Here is a 14,842-nt window from a genome sequence, read left to right on the forward strand (position 1 = left end):
TGTGTATTGGCGCTAAAATTTAGCTATTAGCATTTTTAGCATCCTTAATAAGAATGCTCTAAGATTTTCGAAGTATAACAAACCCAAGAAACCTAATGGTGCGTTTGGATTGAGGGGGAGGAAAAGGGAGTAAAGTAAAATTTGCCCAAAATTAACATATTTTTAAACAATTCTACTCTACTTCCCTCAACTCTCCCTCCCTCAATCCAAACAGGCCCAAAAAATATATTTGGATTGGAGGGAAATGTGAAGAGAGGAGAGAAGAAGGCCATGTAACCAAAATTTATTTAATTAGAGTTCAAATGATTTTCTTTTATCTTTTATTTGTTATTTATATTTTTGAGAATGAAGTAAATTTGTTCTCTTTGGAATTATTAACTCGTTGCCAAGTAGTTATGTATTAACTTTCTATACTTAAATTTTCAAACAATGGTTTTTGAGTCAAACATTATGATACTATGGTGCTGTTTGGATTCAAAATTTTCATCACTCAATTTTCATCATTCATCATCATCACTCATAACTCATTATTCATCACTCATCACTCATCACTTAATTTTTCACACCTCTATGGCACTATCACTCACTTCTCATCACTCAATATTTTTCACACTATTTGTAGACCCCATTTCTGTCACTTGGTAAAAAAAAAAATTTCTCCACTTTTCTTTGTTCTTCAGTTCGTTCTTTTTTCATTTTTCATTTTTCTTTTTTCTCCCTTTTCACCTATCTCATCTCAGATTTCTCATCCAAAACAAAATTAAACATGCATAAATATATTCTAGAACAAACCAGATTTCTCAATCATTTAAAAAAAAAAAAGAAAAGAAAAAAAAAGCAAACTCAAATCTGCCTAGGCCATTAATGTTGATGATGCTATTACTGCTGTTGTGGCTGTGGTGGGTTTCAGAGTTTTTAAGGAGTGGAATGTCGAAAACGATCGATTGTTGCTGTTGCTGCTGTCGGAACTTAGGCACCTCGAAAACGGGCCAGCCATGGTCTTCTGGTTAATGATCGATTTGACTAGGGCCACTTTGGCTAACAACCCAGACCCGTTGCCAGCTGAGTCAAAATGATCAGACCCATAGCCACCATTGTTGCTTCACGATTTCACAAACCCAGATCACCGAACCAATAAAAGAAGAAAGGAAAAAAAAAAAGTTCAAATCACCCAAACCCAGTGAAAGAAGAAAGGAAAAAAAGAAAGAAAAAAAAAAAAGAAACCCAGATCACCAAACCCTGTGAAAGAAGAAAGGAAAAAAAGAAAAAAAAAAAAAGAAACCCAGATCACCAAACCCATTGAAAGAAGAAGAAGAAAAAAAAAAGGGAAGAACACCGGGGAGACCGAACCTAGGGGAAGGAAAAAAAAAGAAAAGAAGGAAGAACAGGGGAGACCGAACCCAGGAGAAGAAAGGAAAAAAAAAAAAAAAAGGAAGAACACTGGGGAGATCAAACTTAGGAGACGAAAGAGGAAAAAAAAAAAAAAAAGGAAGAACAGGGGAGACCGAACCCAGGAGAAGAAAGGAAAAAAAAAGGGAAGAACAGGGGAGACCGAACCTATGAAAAGAAAGGGAAGAAAAAATAAAAAAGAAAATGTGCAGTTGAGTTATGATTAGTGGGTCCCTCATGTGTGTTTAATTACAAAAATGTCATTGAGTTATGAGTTATGGAAACTGAAAACAGCTAAAATGTGTTTTCAGTTTCCATAACTCATAACTCAAAAATCAAAGAATTGAGTGATGGAAACAGAGTTATCGTTTGCCAAACAATCTTTTTGTTATGGGTCTCACCATTTTTGAGTTATGAGTTATGGAAGTAGAGAATTGAGTTATAGAAATAGGTTATTCAAACAGCCTTTAAATCATTATGTGAACAAGAGTTTTTTTTTTGCTAGAGCTTTTTATTTGAGAAATCAGTAAGAATCACACCAGAGCAGTGGTTGGTATTTTTTCTAGCAGCTTTTTATTTTTATTTTCAAGGGAGAATCCTAAAGCTTACATTTTTTACTTTATTTTTATAATTTTAAATTCCAGTGGGTAACAAAAGTATTTGAGAACAGCTGGCTAGGCTGCTACTTTTTGGATTGAGATCCTCTCTCTTTCCTCTCACATCCAAGCTACTCAATACCGTACCGGTATCGGTTGTACCGATATCGGCCGTACCGATATCGGCCGTACCGGTTAGTATGTACCGTATCGGTATGTATATCGGTATCAAAATATCAATGTTTCATACCGGTTTAAATACTGGCTGTACCGGTCATGTACCGGCCATACTAGCTAATTTTGGGTAATACCGACTGGTATCAGGCGTACCAGCCAGTACAGAAAAAGGTTTTTTTATTTTATTTTTTTATTTTTAAAGTTTTGTAATTTTTGAAATTTTGTTAGGACAGAATGGTAACTTATTTGTATTATTTATTTTCTTAGTATGCAATGGTAACTTTTAAGCTTTCTATTTTTTATATTGCATTTTTTTCTTTTTCTTTTAATTGATACTAAAGTCTAAAGCCATAAATAATTAGTTCTGAATTGAGAAAATATTTTCGGGGTAAACTTTTATATTTATTATAATATATACACACACATACATATACACACACATATATATATATATATATATATATATAAATATAAAAAATAGCGGTAAATCCGAAATGTTACACCGGTATTGTCCGGTATCGAAAATATATCGTATTGCTGGCCAAATTGGTACTGTATTGACTCCCTTGCTCACATCATTTTTCTTTTCACATTTTCATTTTTTAATCTTTATTTTTTTAATCTTTCAAAAAACTTTTTTTCATTCAATGTTGAAGATTGAAATTTGTTTTTTTTTTTTTTTTTTCTACTTTCAATTTCAACAATTAAGCGGTATTGACATCAACTGACAACTGCAATACCCCTTATCTCAATTAGGTGTTATTGCTGATCTGGACAGTCAGTATTTTTATCTACTCCGTAACTTCTTGTTGTCTTTCTATTGTATTGAACTGATATCTAATGACGTCAGTATGATGATGTCAGTAGGCTGGCGTTTTAGTCCGGACTTAATAATTTTTCCAGTGAATAAAGAAAGGAAAATACAGGTATAGTAGAAAATGACACAATTTTGTACTATAACTTACCATGTGGTGAATTGTAATAATTTTTTATCAATCATAACTTACTATGTGACGATTTATGGTACAAAATTATGTAATTTTTGATGATCCTAACACAACTCATAAAGAAAACATGGCTCTACTGTGATTGGATGCTGTCAGTGGCATGCGCGTGGAAATGTTTCTTCTATCAAATTAAAAAAAAAAGGTGGTCTGTAAAAAAAAAAAAACACTCAGAGCTTTACTATTAATTTTCTGGGCTAGAAACGTGCAGAATAAAAGGGGGTTGTGACATTATAATGTATATTAAATTATTAATTGATATAATAACTAACAATAATTGATAAAGTAAAGACTTGCATAAAATATATATATATATATATTAATTTGACTGGGTATACATTGGGTGTGGGCCGTGTGGCGGGTGGCCCATGTGGGTGGATTAGAGTTTGTAGCTGTGTTGGTGGGGCTTAAAATTGTTTTTCACTTTTTTAGATTAGAAAATATTATATACTCAACAACTGAACTGTGCCTGTGCGCGCTAAGTCTTGTCATTTTGTCAAGTATCAAGGATCAAGCTTTGTGCAGCGTGCATTATCACTGTGCAGTGGCATCAGTGTTGTGGGGTGTGAGCAAATAGTGCATGTGTAAGAGCAAATTCAGCGTATTGCCCTTGTCTTATCAATCAAGTATATTAAAAAAAACCTTTAAATGAATGAGTGAGTATAGAGGGCGTTTGGATTCCAAGGTGAGCGTTTGGATTGAGCAAACTGTGCCTGTGGCGTTTTCTGCGTTTACGTTTTGCGCCTTCTTTTTTTTTTTTCTTTTTTCTCTGCACATAAACAGTACTCTCACATGAATTTACTGTTTATATACTGTTTACGTATTAAAAATAGGTTCCACGATATTATTCATATATTTAAAAATTATTTTACTACAGTATTTTCAGTTTTCAGTTTTCAATTTTCAGTTTTCAGTTTCAGCAACAATAAGCTCAATTCAAAGGAATCCTGCGTGCAATAATAAACTCAATCCAAAGGAATCCTGCGTACATGTTTTAGTGTTTTAGTATTGCGTTTTCCTTGGTTTTTTTTTTTTGTCAACCATTCACTCTGCTAGTCATTGTATAATCTATTTTCTATCCAACTAATCTCATCTACAAGACTACAACACTGTTTCCATACAATGTCCTGCTCTCACTGTTCAAATTTGTTTTCACAAGTCCCACAAATGTGTTTCATTTGGTTATAAATTGTTGGCCTTCACATGTCTCAGACTTCAATTGTGGTTTACTCTAAAATGGGCTTGCTCAAGCTTCCATTGGTGGTTTTACTTTGCTCAGTTTTTTCTCTTTTGAGTTTCATAGCACTCTGTGATGCCTCAGAGCTCACTGTGAAGTTCTTGGAGACTCCCCATGCATTCTCAAATCTCAACTCAACCAAATTCGTCTTTGAAGTTCTTGTGGGTGGGAGTGGCGCTTGCACCAATTGTAATGTCACTTGCAAGGTACGTTAAACTCTAGTAATAGTTTGAGTTAGTTTTACTTGGCTTTTGTCTTGGGAACTCTGCTCTCTCTCTTTCTCCCTCATTAGTTTATATGTTTCATGGATCTTAAGTTAACGTAAGGGAGTTGGTTGATCCAAAAAAGTAATTAGCACGTCTTTCCATTCTATAAGGATTTAATGAGCTTGAATATTCTTTTAGAGTTTAGATTAATCAAGAAAACCATTTGGAATTCAGTTTATTCATATGTACATATTTTTGTATTTTTCTTTAGTTGATAAGATTGTTATAATGAATGATTACTCATATTCATCCTCGTGCCAAGCTAAATTATTGGAATTTTTTTTTTTTTTTTTGCTTTGTGAATGCGTTTTTCTTTCCAACTCAATGGTAAGTGGGAAGTGAAGAAGCTGCATCATAGTTTCATTTATTGGTTTCATTTATTGGGAAAACTTTGGCTTGTTCCACAAAATAATATGTTAATAAACTTGTTGGTGCAGTTGGATGATGGCTTTGGCCGCATTAATGCTTCTCAATGTGAAAATGGGACGGTTTTGTGTGAAGGCTTGCAGGATGGAAATCATAAATTTGAGGTTTGCCCCAACGGGACTCAAGGAGTTGGCTGCAGTAGCTATAACTGGACTGTTGGTTAAGAATCTTCCTTTTATTCTTTTTCTAATTGCTATTATATTTTCTTCAAATAAGACCTTCTTGCTTGAAAGTCTTCGACAGTTGTCTATGAAGAAATGTTTCCCATCCCATGCGCTTATATTGTGTTCTTCTTTAGTACCCAATTTCTAATTTAACAAAACCCATCTACTCAATTTTAAATTTTGTATGAACTGCATATATTTTACCTTTCTATTTTCATTCTGAAGACTTAAACACGCCCCACATTGAACACTTAGCTTTATGATGTAACAATCCAGTTTAGCTTTTCTTGCATTCATGCTGACTGATATTCTATGAAGCACGGGTGCGTTTCGAGACTCGGGTGCGGGTGCGGGTGCGGGTGCGGGACTCGGCAATTTTTGAAAAAATAGGGTGCGGGTGCGGCGGGATTCGGCGAATAAAAAATGATTAAAAATATTTTTATTTATATTTTTTATATATTTTTACTATTAAAATATTCTTAAAAAACACATTAATATACTTGATTCACAAAACAAAGAAAGAATAAGGCAAGAAACGCACCTGAGGTCTGAAATTCGGCCTCTCCGGCGAGTTTCAAGGCCGATTTCGGCCTGTTTCGGCCGTATCGGCCGTATCGGTCGCCGGCCGATATGTACCGATATGGTCGAAACAGGCCGAAATCGGCAGAAACAGGCCGGTTCGGCGCGAATCGAAGCCGATTCGGCCCGAATCGAGCCGCATCGGCGCGAATCGAGCCGAGTTGGCGCGAATCGAGCCGAGTCGGCGCGAATCTGAGAAAAAAAAAAAAAAAAAAAAAGCAGACACGGCACCGACGCGCGGTCTACCGCGTCGGACGCCGCGTCCCGCGTCGCGCCGCGTCGGACTCTGGTGCGGCGCCCTCCCAGCCGCGTCCGTGCATTCTAGCTGATATTTTGTCTGTACACTTAGCTGATTCATATTATACCTTAACTTTGCAGATACAGTCCCGCCAACGGCAAATATCACCGCGTCAACTGATTTCACAAATGCTCTGAATGTCTCTATAAATATATCTTTCAGTGAGCCCTGTACTGGTGGACCAAGTTTTGTATGTTCGTCTGTGAATGCTTGCAATGTGAGTAGGTGGCTAACAAACACGTAAAAAAGCCTTTAAATTGATTTTATGTTCTCTCTTTGATTCTTGCATTATCCTAGTCTTTTGTGGTTTTTTGGTTGATTTGTCTCAACCTTTCTATTATTGAAGTATGGCTTTGGTTGATTTGAGAAAGATAAAATGGAGTTCTCTCTAGTGTAATGGAGTCCACATACAACAAGCAATAATGGTGGATTATCTCCCTAGTCAAGGATTTATTATCAAATCTTTTAAATAAAAATATTTTATAATAACACTGCTTGAAACACTTATCAATGTATGATATAATTATCTTTTTAAAATTTTTGAATCACTGGCAAATGTGTTGAAATTCCTCATATGGAACTGTCCACCATGTTAATTGTGTAGATGTGTAAATTGAATTCCATACTCTAGGTTCTCTGACTAGTTATGCTGTCTAGACTAAATAATAAACCGAATTTTAACATTTTCATCACTTTTGGAAAACTCTTTACAGCTTTTGGTCTACGGTGATGGCAACGTTATACCAACCTCGCTCAAAACTCTACAGCCAAACCTCCAATATTCTGTCCTTGTGAATTTATCATCCACTGCTCAGTATGGGCGAGTGATTTTGGTAATGGATAAGAATTTTTGTACTGACAGTGCAGGGAACAAATTTGAAAGAAACAAGAATTCTAATTTCACTCTGCATTTCGGTGAGTAGTTTTTATTTCAGGAAGAGTTATAAGTGACATGTCCTTTCATATCTATTCTTGTTTTTATCTAATTGATTTTGGCAATTTTTATCATATTAAAATGAATAATTTGGACTGTTTGTGTAGCTGACCTTGTCTAATTTGATTGATTATTGTTGTTGTTGTTGTTGTTGTTGTTGCTGCTGCTGCTGTTGTCAGTATGTGTTCTTTACATGCTCTGTTCATTAATTCTACAGATAGACGAAGTATGGTTGTCAACTTAACTACTCATGTTCCCGAAAGGCAACTTGACGTTAAAGGTGAAACTAGACTGGTGCGAGCAACTAATAATTGTGTTAAACTAAGGATCTGTTTGACCTTTCTAGTGCCAGTTCTCAACTCATCTGCAGAAATTTTAAAATCTCTTGAACCGAAAATTTTATATTCTCTCCCAATGAGTCGGGGCAAGCTTCTTCCTCTGAATGTCAGTAAAGATGATCCTGGGCATCGCAGATTTGAATTTATGGTCAGATGGTTCTAACTAACTTATTTTATTTTTCAGCAATGAGAATAGAAGTTGGTTCATAGGTTAGGAGCCTGTTTAGCTGTCCTATGAATTTGGAATGGCTCATTTATTTATTTATTTATTTTATAATATGTAATGCACATCATCATCTTGAATGGGGTCACTTGGAAACATTGGAGCCATTAATTGTATTGGGAAAGTTAAATCATTTTCAAAATATTTACATGGTTGCACATCTTCAACTTTCCCCTAATATAAAATGCAAGAGGGTATTCATTGTCACATAGTCATTATTGTACATCATATATACACACTACAAGCTTCATGTTTGAAATGTGGACTTCCTTAAAAAATATGAATATTGCATTTGAAATTGTGGACGTAGTGTGTACAAAGTGTACATTATGTGTGTGTGAGAGAACATTTATAGCTATTTATATCTCTAGGACCTATTTTTCTCATACCTTTTCTTGCTTATTAATTTTCACTCGCTACTTTCAGGTTGCTGGATGTATATCTGGCATGGCTATAGTCACAATAAGAATTGATGAAAACTCTATAATAAACAGACAAGGGATTCCAGTCTCCCAAGCTGATCTTATTACTTTCCTATTTGGTACGATTGACAATAGTTTACAAGTGTTACAAGGAGAAAATAAATCATTTGTTTGTGGAAAGCTTAAGGTGTATCAAAAAAAGAAAGAAAAGAAAAGAAAAAAAAAAGAGATTATATGCAATTAGGAAAGCTTTATATTTAAATGTGTATTTGTTGGGTGTTTCCTCCTGATAGATATAATTGTGACCTTCAGATTCTTTGAGGCCTACTGTAATGTTGATTACACCTTCAGATTCTCTGATGCCTGATATAAGGTTAAGTACACCCCCTTCTCTGGGGCCTGATGTAAATTTGACTACTCTGTACCACATGAGGACAAGAGAACACAACATCTCTGTGTGGATAAAATTCATGAAGCCTGTAGTTGACTTCGACCATTCTAAAATATCAATCACAGGAGGGGAATTAGTGAGGCAAGTCATTTCTGGTTACCTTTGTGTCTATATATATTAACCAGTACATGAACACATACATCACATACACAATGAACCCACACACAATTGAGAAACCATGATGATGACCTTTTTACATACCATTTGGGTTCTTGATGGAAATACCATTTCAATAAGTATGACATATTTACTCTTGACATCTTTTCATTTTTGTTCCTTTCCAATGATAGTTATTACCATTTTCAGCTTTGAAGGAGAAGAAAGTAAAAGAAAATATGCTGTAGTGATAAGAGCATTCCATGACCACGAAATTGTATCTGTCAGTGTTCCTGAAAATGTAACTCACGATGTTGCTGGAAACAAAAATCAAGCTTCCAAAATTCTACTAGTAAGGCCATGTAAGGGTTCTCACTCTTATCCTTGTTGTCAGCTCAATTGTAGTCCAACAACTCCATAGATGACACTTTTAAGCTCTTTAATTTTCTTATTTATTTACTGATGTAAGGTTAAACATATATATACAGATTCTGTGCCCAAAATATCTACTGTAATTTTAGTATTTGCAACTACTTCATTTGTGGCGACATCTATTGCTGCCGGGCTGCTTACGGCTTCAATTGCAAGCCTTTCCTCTATCGGGACATTTTCTCCACCATTTTCTTCTCTTCCTGATCCTGCGAGTAATCTTTTTGTATGATATCTAACTCATTTGAACTGTTATTTCATTAATTGATTATTTATTTATACCATGATTATATGTAGCCTTTTGACAATCAAGAAAAATAATTAGAAATACTGTGGAACAAATTGACCCTTTTCCTCCTGTAAAAATAATTTTCCTTGATATTTTATACATAAAATCAATATATATACATATGTATAAAAGTAGAGTCCTCATGTGAAAAAACATGAGGTTTTGCCAAGTGACACATTCTATGCAAAGAGAATTGAAATATTCAAATACCACATCAGAGACAAGAACAAATTAATTATTAACTTTTTGTTTCATTTAGTTTGATGTTTCAAGACTTTTCTAATTAACAAATAAATATTCTTTGTATCATTTGGTTCAATGTTTCAAAACCTTTTGTTCCTCACACATACACACAATACTCTTTGCATTTTAATTCACCATGTTCACCTCTTGCACTTCTACCCCTTTATATATCTACCCATGGCCCTTCACTACTGGAGCTAGGAATTTAACTCATTTGAACTGTTATCTCATTAATTGATTATTTAGTTATACCATGATTATATGTAGCCTTTTGACAATCAAGAAAAATAATTAGAAATATTGTGGAACAAAGTGACCCCTTTCCTCTTGTAAAAATAACTTTCCTTGATATTTTATACATAAAATCAATTAATATCAATATATATATATATATATATATATATCTAGATATATATAAAAGCAGAGCCCTCACGTGAGAAAACATGAGGTTTTGCCAAGTGACGCATTCTATGCAAAGAGAATTGAAATATTCAAGTGCCAAATCAAAGACAAGAACAAATTAAATATTGACTTTTTTTTTTTCATTTAGTTCAATGTTTCAAGACTTTTCTAATTAAAAAATAAATATTCTTTGTATCATTTGGTTCAATGTTTCAAGACTTTTTGTTCCTCACACATACACACAATACTCTTTGCATTTTAATTCACCATGTTCACCTCTTGCACTTTTACACCTTTATATATCTACCCATGGCCCTTCATGCCATCCCATGTCAAATACACACAAACCAAAAATGATGTTATTTACCTTTAATCTTTCGACAATACCTACCTTTCTCTAACATTGTTGTCTCATCTAATTCTAACCCATATGAGTTGGTTACAACCAAGGAATGGGGGCTTGCATTTTATATTGAATGACAACGGCAATTACGATTTTGATGTAAAGGTTGAACGTTATGGATTTGTGGGTTTTGTAAATGATGTGATTAACTGTGAGTGTTTGGGATATATATATTTTTTAGAATTAAGGAGAAAGAGAAAGATACATTATATATCAACTTTTATTCTATAATATTCCTCTAAAGTGTTTTTTTTTCCCCTTCTTATTACTTCAATTGAATAATTATAATGGATCTGTGTGTACAATTTATAATTGCTGCTTTCTATGATGAACTCATTTCTAATAAAGCTCTATAACAATTACGCTATAATACATATATAGCATTTTCTAAAACCATCTTATATAAAACATTACAACATTATCCATGCATTGCACGGGTAACTTACTAGTTTAATATATAATTCAGCTCTCTTAATATTTTCATTGTTTTGAGGCTTTTGACCATGTTATTCTAATATTGGCAATTTGGATGAGAGAGAGAGAGAGAGAGAGAGAGAGAGAGAGAGAGGAAGACTTCACCAAACCTTATATATGGTTTTTGGTGGGTAGATTAGTGTAACATACTATCATTTAAGTATCCTATAAAAATAACTAATCAAACCTTATGAACTGCATCATTCTTGTAGAACTAACTAGCATTTTTCCTTTTCTCTTTCATACAGAGAATGGTAGGCCATATTCAGGTTTTTGCATTATCTAGATGGTTGGTAGTACCACTACCAGTGGAGTATTATGAATTTTCAAGGGGTATGAAATGGAGCATTCCCTACTTCAGGCTTCCCTGGGAAACTGGGCGCACTCACTCAAGTGCTCCTGCCAACTCACATCCCATTAGGTCTAAAATTCATGATTCAGGAATTTTCTCGAGTGTGCACCATAAGGCTATTCTCAAATCCAAGTTTTTGAATGCAGATGAATATAAACAACTCGTTCAGGTTTGAAACTTCTACTTTTTTTTTGTGATTTTCTTTTGACTTCTTTAATCATACAATGAATAAAATTTGTGATAGAATGCATTGTACACCTGCAGAATAGTGGACCAGACCCTGTTTCAAACGGGTAAGTTATGAGGCCTCTTATTTCTATCTATTACATGCACTTGCATATGGATTTTAGAGACATAGTAAAAAAAGGAAATATTCAATTCAGATTTTTTTTTTTGCTCAAAAAATATTTAATATAAATTAGAAAAACTATGAAAGTGATAAAGGAATATTTTGTCAATTTTAAAAGAACTATTGAATGGAAATTAAATAATTATGGGAATGGACCATTTGTTATGCTAGTTATTTAGAGGTAGAATTTTGTGTAGGTTCTATGAAAAATTAAAACCATTCATGCTTTGAATTATTTCAAATTATTGATCAAACCAAAAGGACAAACTTGATACTTAATTCCCTATTATTCATTTTTGTTTAATTCGAGAATTCATCATTTGGATTTTGAAGTGCCATAAACATACTCATTTATTTTTTAGTGTAATATCTTACTAGATTTTGTCTCGTGTAGGTGGGAGGATTTTAGTAGAACCATGTTTTGGTTAGCCATAATTGGCGGCACTTTAATACTACTGCATGCTTTACTCCTTGCCATCCTAAAATTCAAGAAGCAAAGGCAGAGGGGTTATGGAGTACTCGCATTCCCAAGATTTGAAATATTCCTTGTTAATCTTGCAGTGCCTAGTATTTGTGAGGCCTCTGCTGCTCTAATTAGAGGTAACTTGAAAGCTTTTTTCCTTCCCCAACATATGAATCCTTAAATATGCATTTATCATGAAAACTTTGAGTTTCAAAAGATAATTATGCTGCCGGATTTTGTTTTACTAATTGCAAACCCCATGTTAGCTTCTTTAAACTCATTACTTATATTGAATTCATTAATTAAGGAATTTCCTATTTCTCATTATGATATGCCATAGAATGAGCTATGTTTTTCTTTTTATTACTTTCTTATCGAGTAATTTTTTCTACACTACTTTCCAAATATGTGATGGAATTGTGGCCATGTTCTTGTCCTGTTCAGATATGTCTTATGGACTTAATAATTATCATATTGGATGGCAACATAATTGATCTAAATTCCCATCTACTCACATATTTAAGAATTGCAATACAGCTAATGTTTCACACTGTTTGCACGTTAACTCAAATCACTTCTCCGTGCATGACAACATTCATAGGCATAGTTATCTGACTGCATCATATCAGAGTTATGCAAATGTGTATCTAGAACCAAATTCACATTTTCTGCACATTTACATGCTCTTTATCATTGGTTTAATGCTAAAACTTCAAGAACTACATAACTACATGGCCTAATCTTTTCTCACTTTTGTAAATTAAGGAGGAACGACATCAGGGATTGTAGTTGGCACTTTGATTCTGGTTGCTGTGTCTTTTCTACTGCTGAACTTGCTCTGGTTCCTTTCTACCGGTATTACATTTGCAAAGCGAGTTCTATACAAAGAAGATAATCAAATGATTCAAGCAGGACGTGGAAATCCCAGAATAGCCCAAGTAACTTTGGGTCCTGGTAATGAAGGCCAGTGGACATTGAACAGGAAACAAAACTTTGATTGCCTAACCATGCTAGTGCCTCTATTCGAAGATTTAAGAGGCCCCATTCTCTCTATCACTGCCCCTGATGACGAAGTTGGAGAGGGTTCTGGCGGCACTAACTTGGCTCCACCGAGTTCAGCACAAAGTATGTCCCGTTCAACTAGGTCGAGTCATATTCCCTCGACAAGATCAAATACCGTAGCAACTCCGGCAGTCCCATTGACATCCAGCACAAGTGCTCATACACATGGTGATTATCAGATCATTTCCCGTGGTGACAAAAATGAAGAGGTAGAGGTTTCTGGGGGTAGTGTTCCTACACATGCAAAAGCATCTTCTATCCAAAATCTATTTATGCAACTCAGAATATACTACACATTGATTGAGTCCGTGAGACGCGTTTTGCTAGGGGCAATGGGAGGTGCCTATAAGAATACTTGGTCTTCTACGATTCCCGTTATAATCTTGTTATGCATCACTTCTTTGCAGCTCTTCTTCCTTGTTCTCGAAAAGTCATTTATTAAGAGACGAGTTCAATTGGTTGAGATAATCTCAGTTGCCAGTGAAGTATGTTTATTTGCTCTCTTTTTGGTTCTCGTGGACAAGGAATTGTCACCCAAGCAAGAGAATATAGTTGGAGTGTCCATGCTTGTACTTTTCCTGATGGGATTTTTACCACAAATTGTGAATGAATTGTATGCTTTACGCAGACAGATAAAGCGCCTAGACACAGCTGAAAAGCGTTTTCGAACTGGTTTGAGGATAGCTTCATTTGGAATTCTTCTATTTTTCATCTCACAGGATTCTTTGGAAAAGCTAGATTTTTTTGGGGATAATGAGCCTAATGACATTGGTGGCCAAGGAGGTGAAGAGCCGACTAATGACACTGGTGGCCAAGGGGATGAAGATACTAATGCAACTGAAAGGAACAGGAACTCTAGGAGAAGGAACAAGAACCCTAAGAACAGGAACAGGAACAAGAACAGGAACTCAGAAACTACTGTGCCAGAAAAATCTTAGTTAAACCAACTAGTAAAGGCTGTTACAAACTGTTTAGGGATTGCCTGAGATAATTTGAAGATGGCAGCCAACAATGTGACCTATTAGAATTGTTATTTGATTTATTAGGTGTTATCTTAGTTGCTTAATAAGTTGTTATTCGATAAGCATGCGTGTAAGGCTTCTATAAAAGCCAATGAACATAATATTGGATTATCAGAATGTTTGGGAGAAAAATCAAACTTATATATGCTTGTTAGGAGGTCCTGGTAACCCCTTAACCATAAAATTTCTTTGACATTTACTTTTCATGTTTCTCTCTTTTCCTCACCATATCCAGATCCCCACATGGGAAAAAAAAAAAGGTGCAGCTAATGCCCAAGGTGGTCATAACAAAAGAGAGAGGAGAGAGAATGTTTCAATAATCTATATATCTATATATATATCTAAGCTGAAGAGTAGCAATTATTGTTGCTACATTCCTGTTGAGCCACCTCATCTGCCACATCATTAGTCTTTTTCATATTTATTTTTTAAATTTAATTTTTTTTACAATATTAACTATATAAATATATTGACTTTACAAATTCATTTTAGGCGGTTTTAAATTTAAATATTATTTTGCCCTTTTATCTTCCTTATTTTGGCTCTTTTTTTTTTTTTCATCATCTTATTATAAATTTGCCACTCGATCTCTTCATTCTATGCATATTTTTCCTATACAAAAAAGGCTCTCTCTCTCTCTCAAAATTTTTTTTTTTCACTTTTTGTTGGATTTTTTTTTTCCTTGCATTTCAACCTTAGGTTGATGAATGTTTGTGTTTTTTAGAATTCTACTTTTGATTGCTTATAACTGAAA

At 34.4% G+C, this 14,842-nt stretch overlaps 1 protein-coding gene across 2 annotated transcripts in view; it reads left to right on the forward strand.

Annotated features, from left to right (window-relative positions):
• Positions 1 to 4,219: 4,219 nt before the first annotated feature.
• LOC126703145 (uncharacterized) overlaps positions 4,220 to 14,842 on the forward strand; it is a 213,850-nt gene continuing 203,227 nt past the window's right edge. The window contains exons 1-2 of one of the 2 annotated variants that reach the window (XM_050402067.1): positions 4,220 to 4,609; positions 5,107 to 5,199. In XM_050402067.1, the coding sequence (XP_050258024.1) occupies positions 4,370 to 4,609; positions 5,107 to 5,199 (333 nt within the window). In that variant the 5' untranslated portion in view covers positions 4,220 to 4,369. The remainder of the gene's footprint in view (positions 4,610 to 5,106; positions 5,200 to 14,842) is intronic. The other variant, XM_050402066.1, reaches the window with a different exon arrangement.

Source organism: Quercus robur, chromosome 10, assembly GCF_932294415.1.
Source record: "Quercus robur chromosome 10, dhQueRobu3.1, whole genome shotgun sequence".
Taxonomy (NCBI): domain Eukaryota; kingdom Viridiplantae; phylum Streptophyta; class Magnoliopsida; order Fagales; family Fagaceae; genus Quercus; species Quercus robur.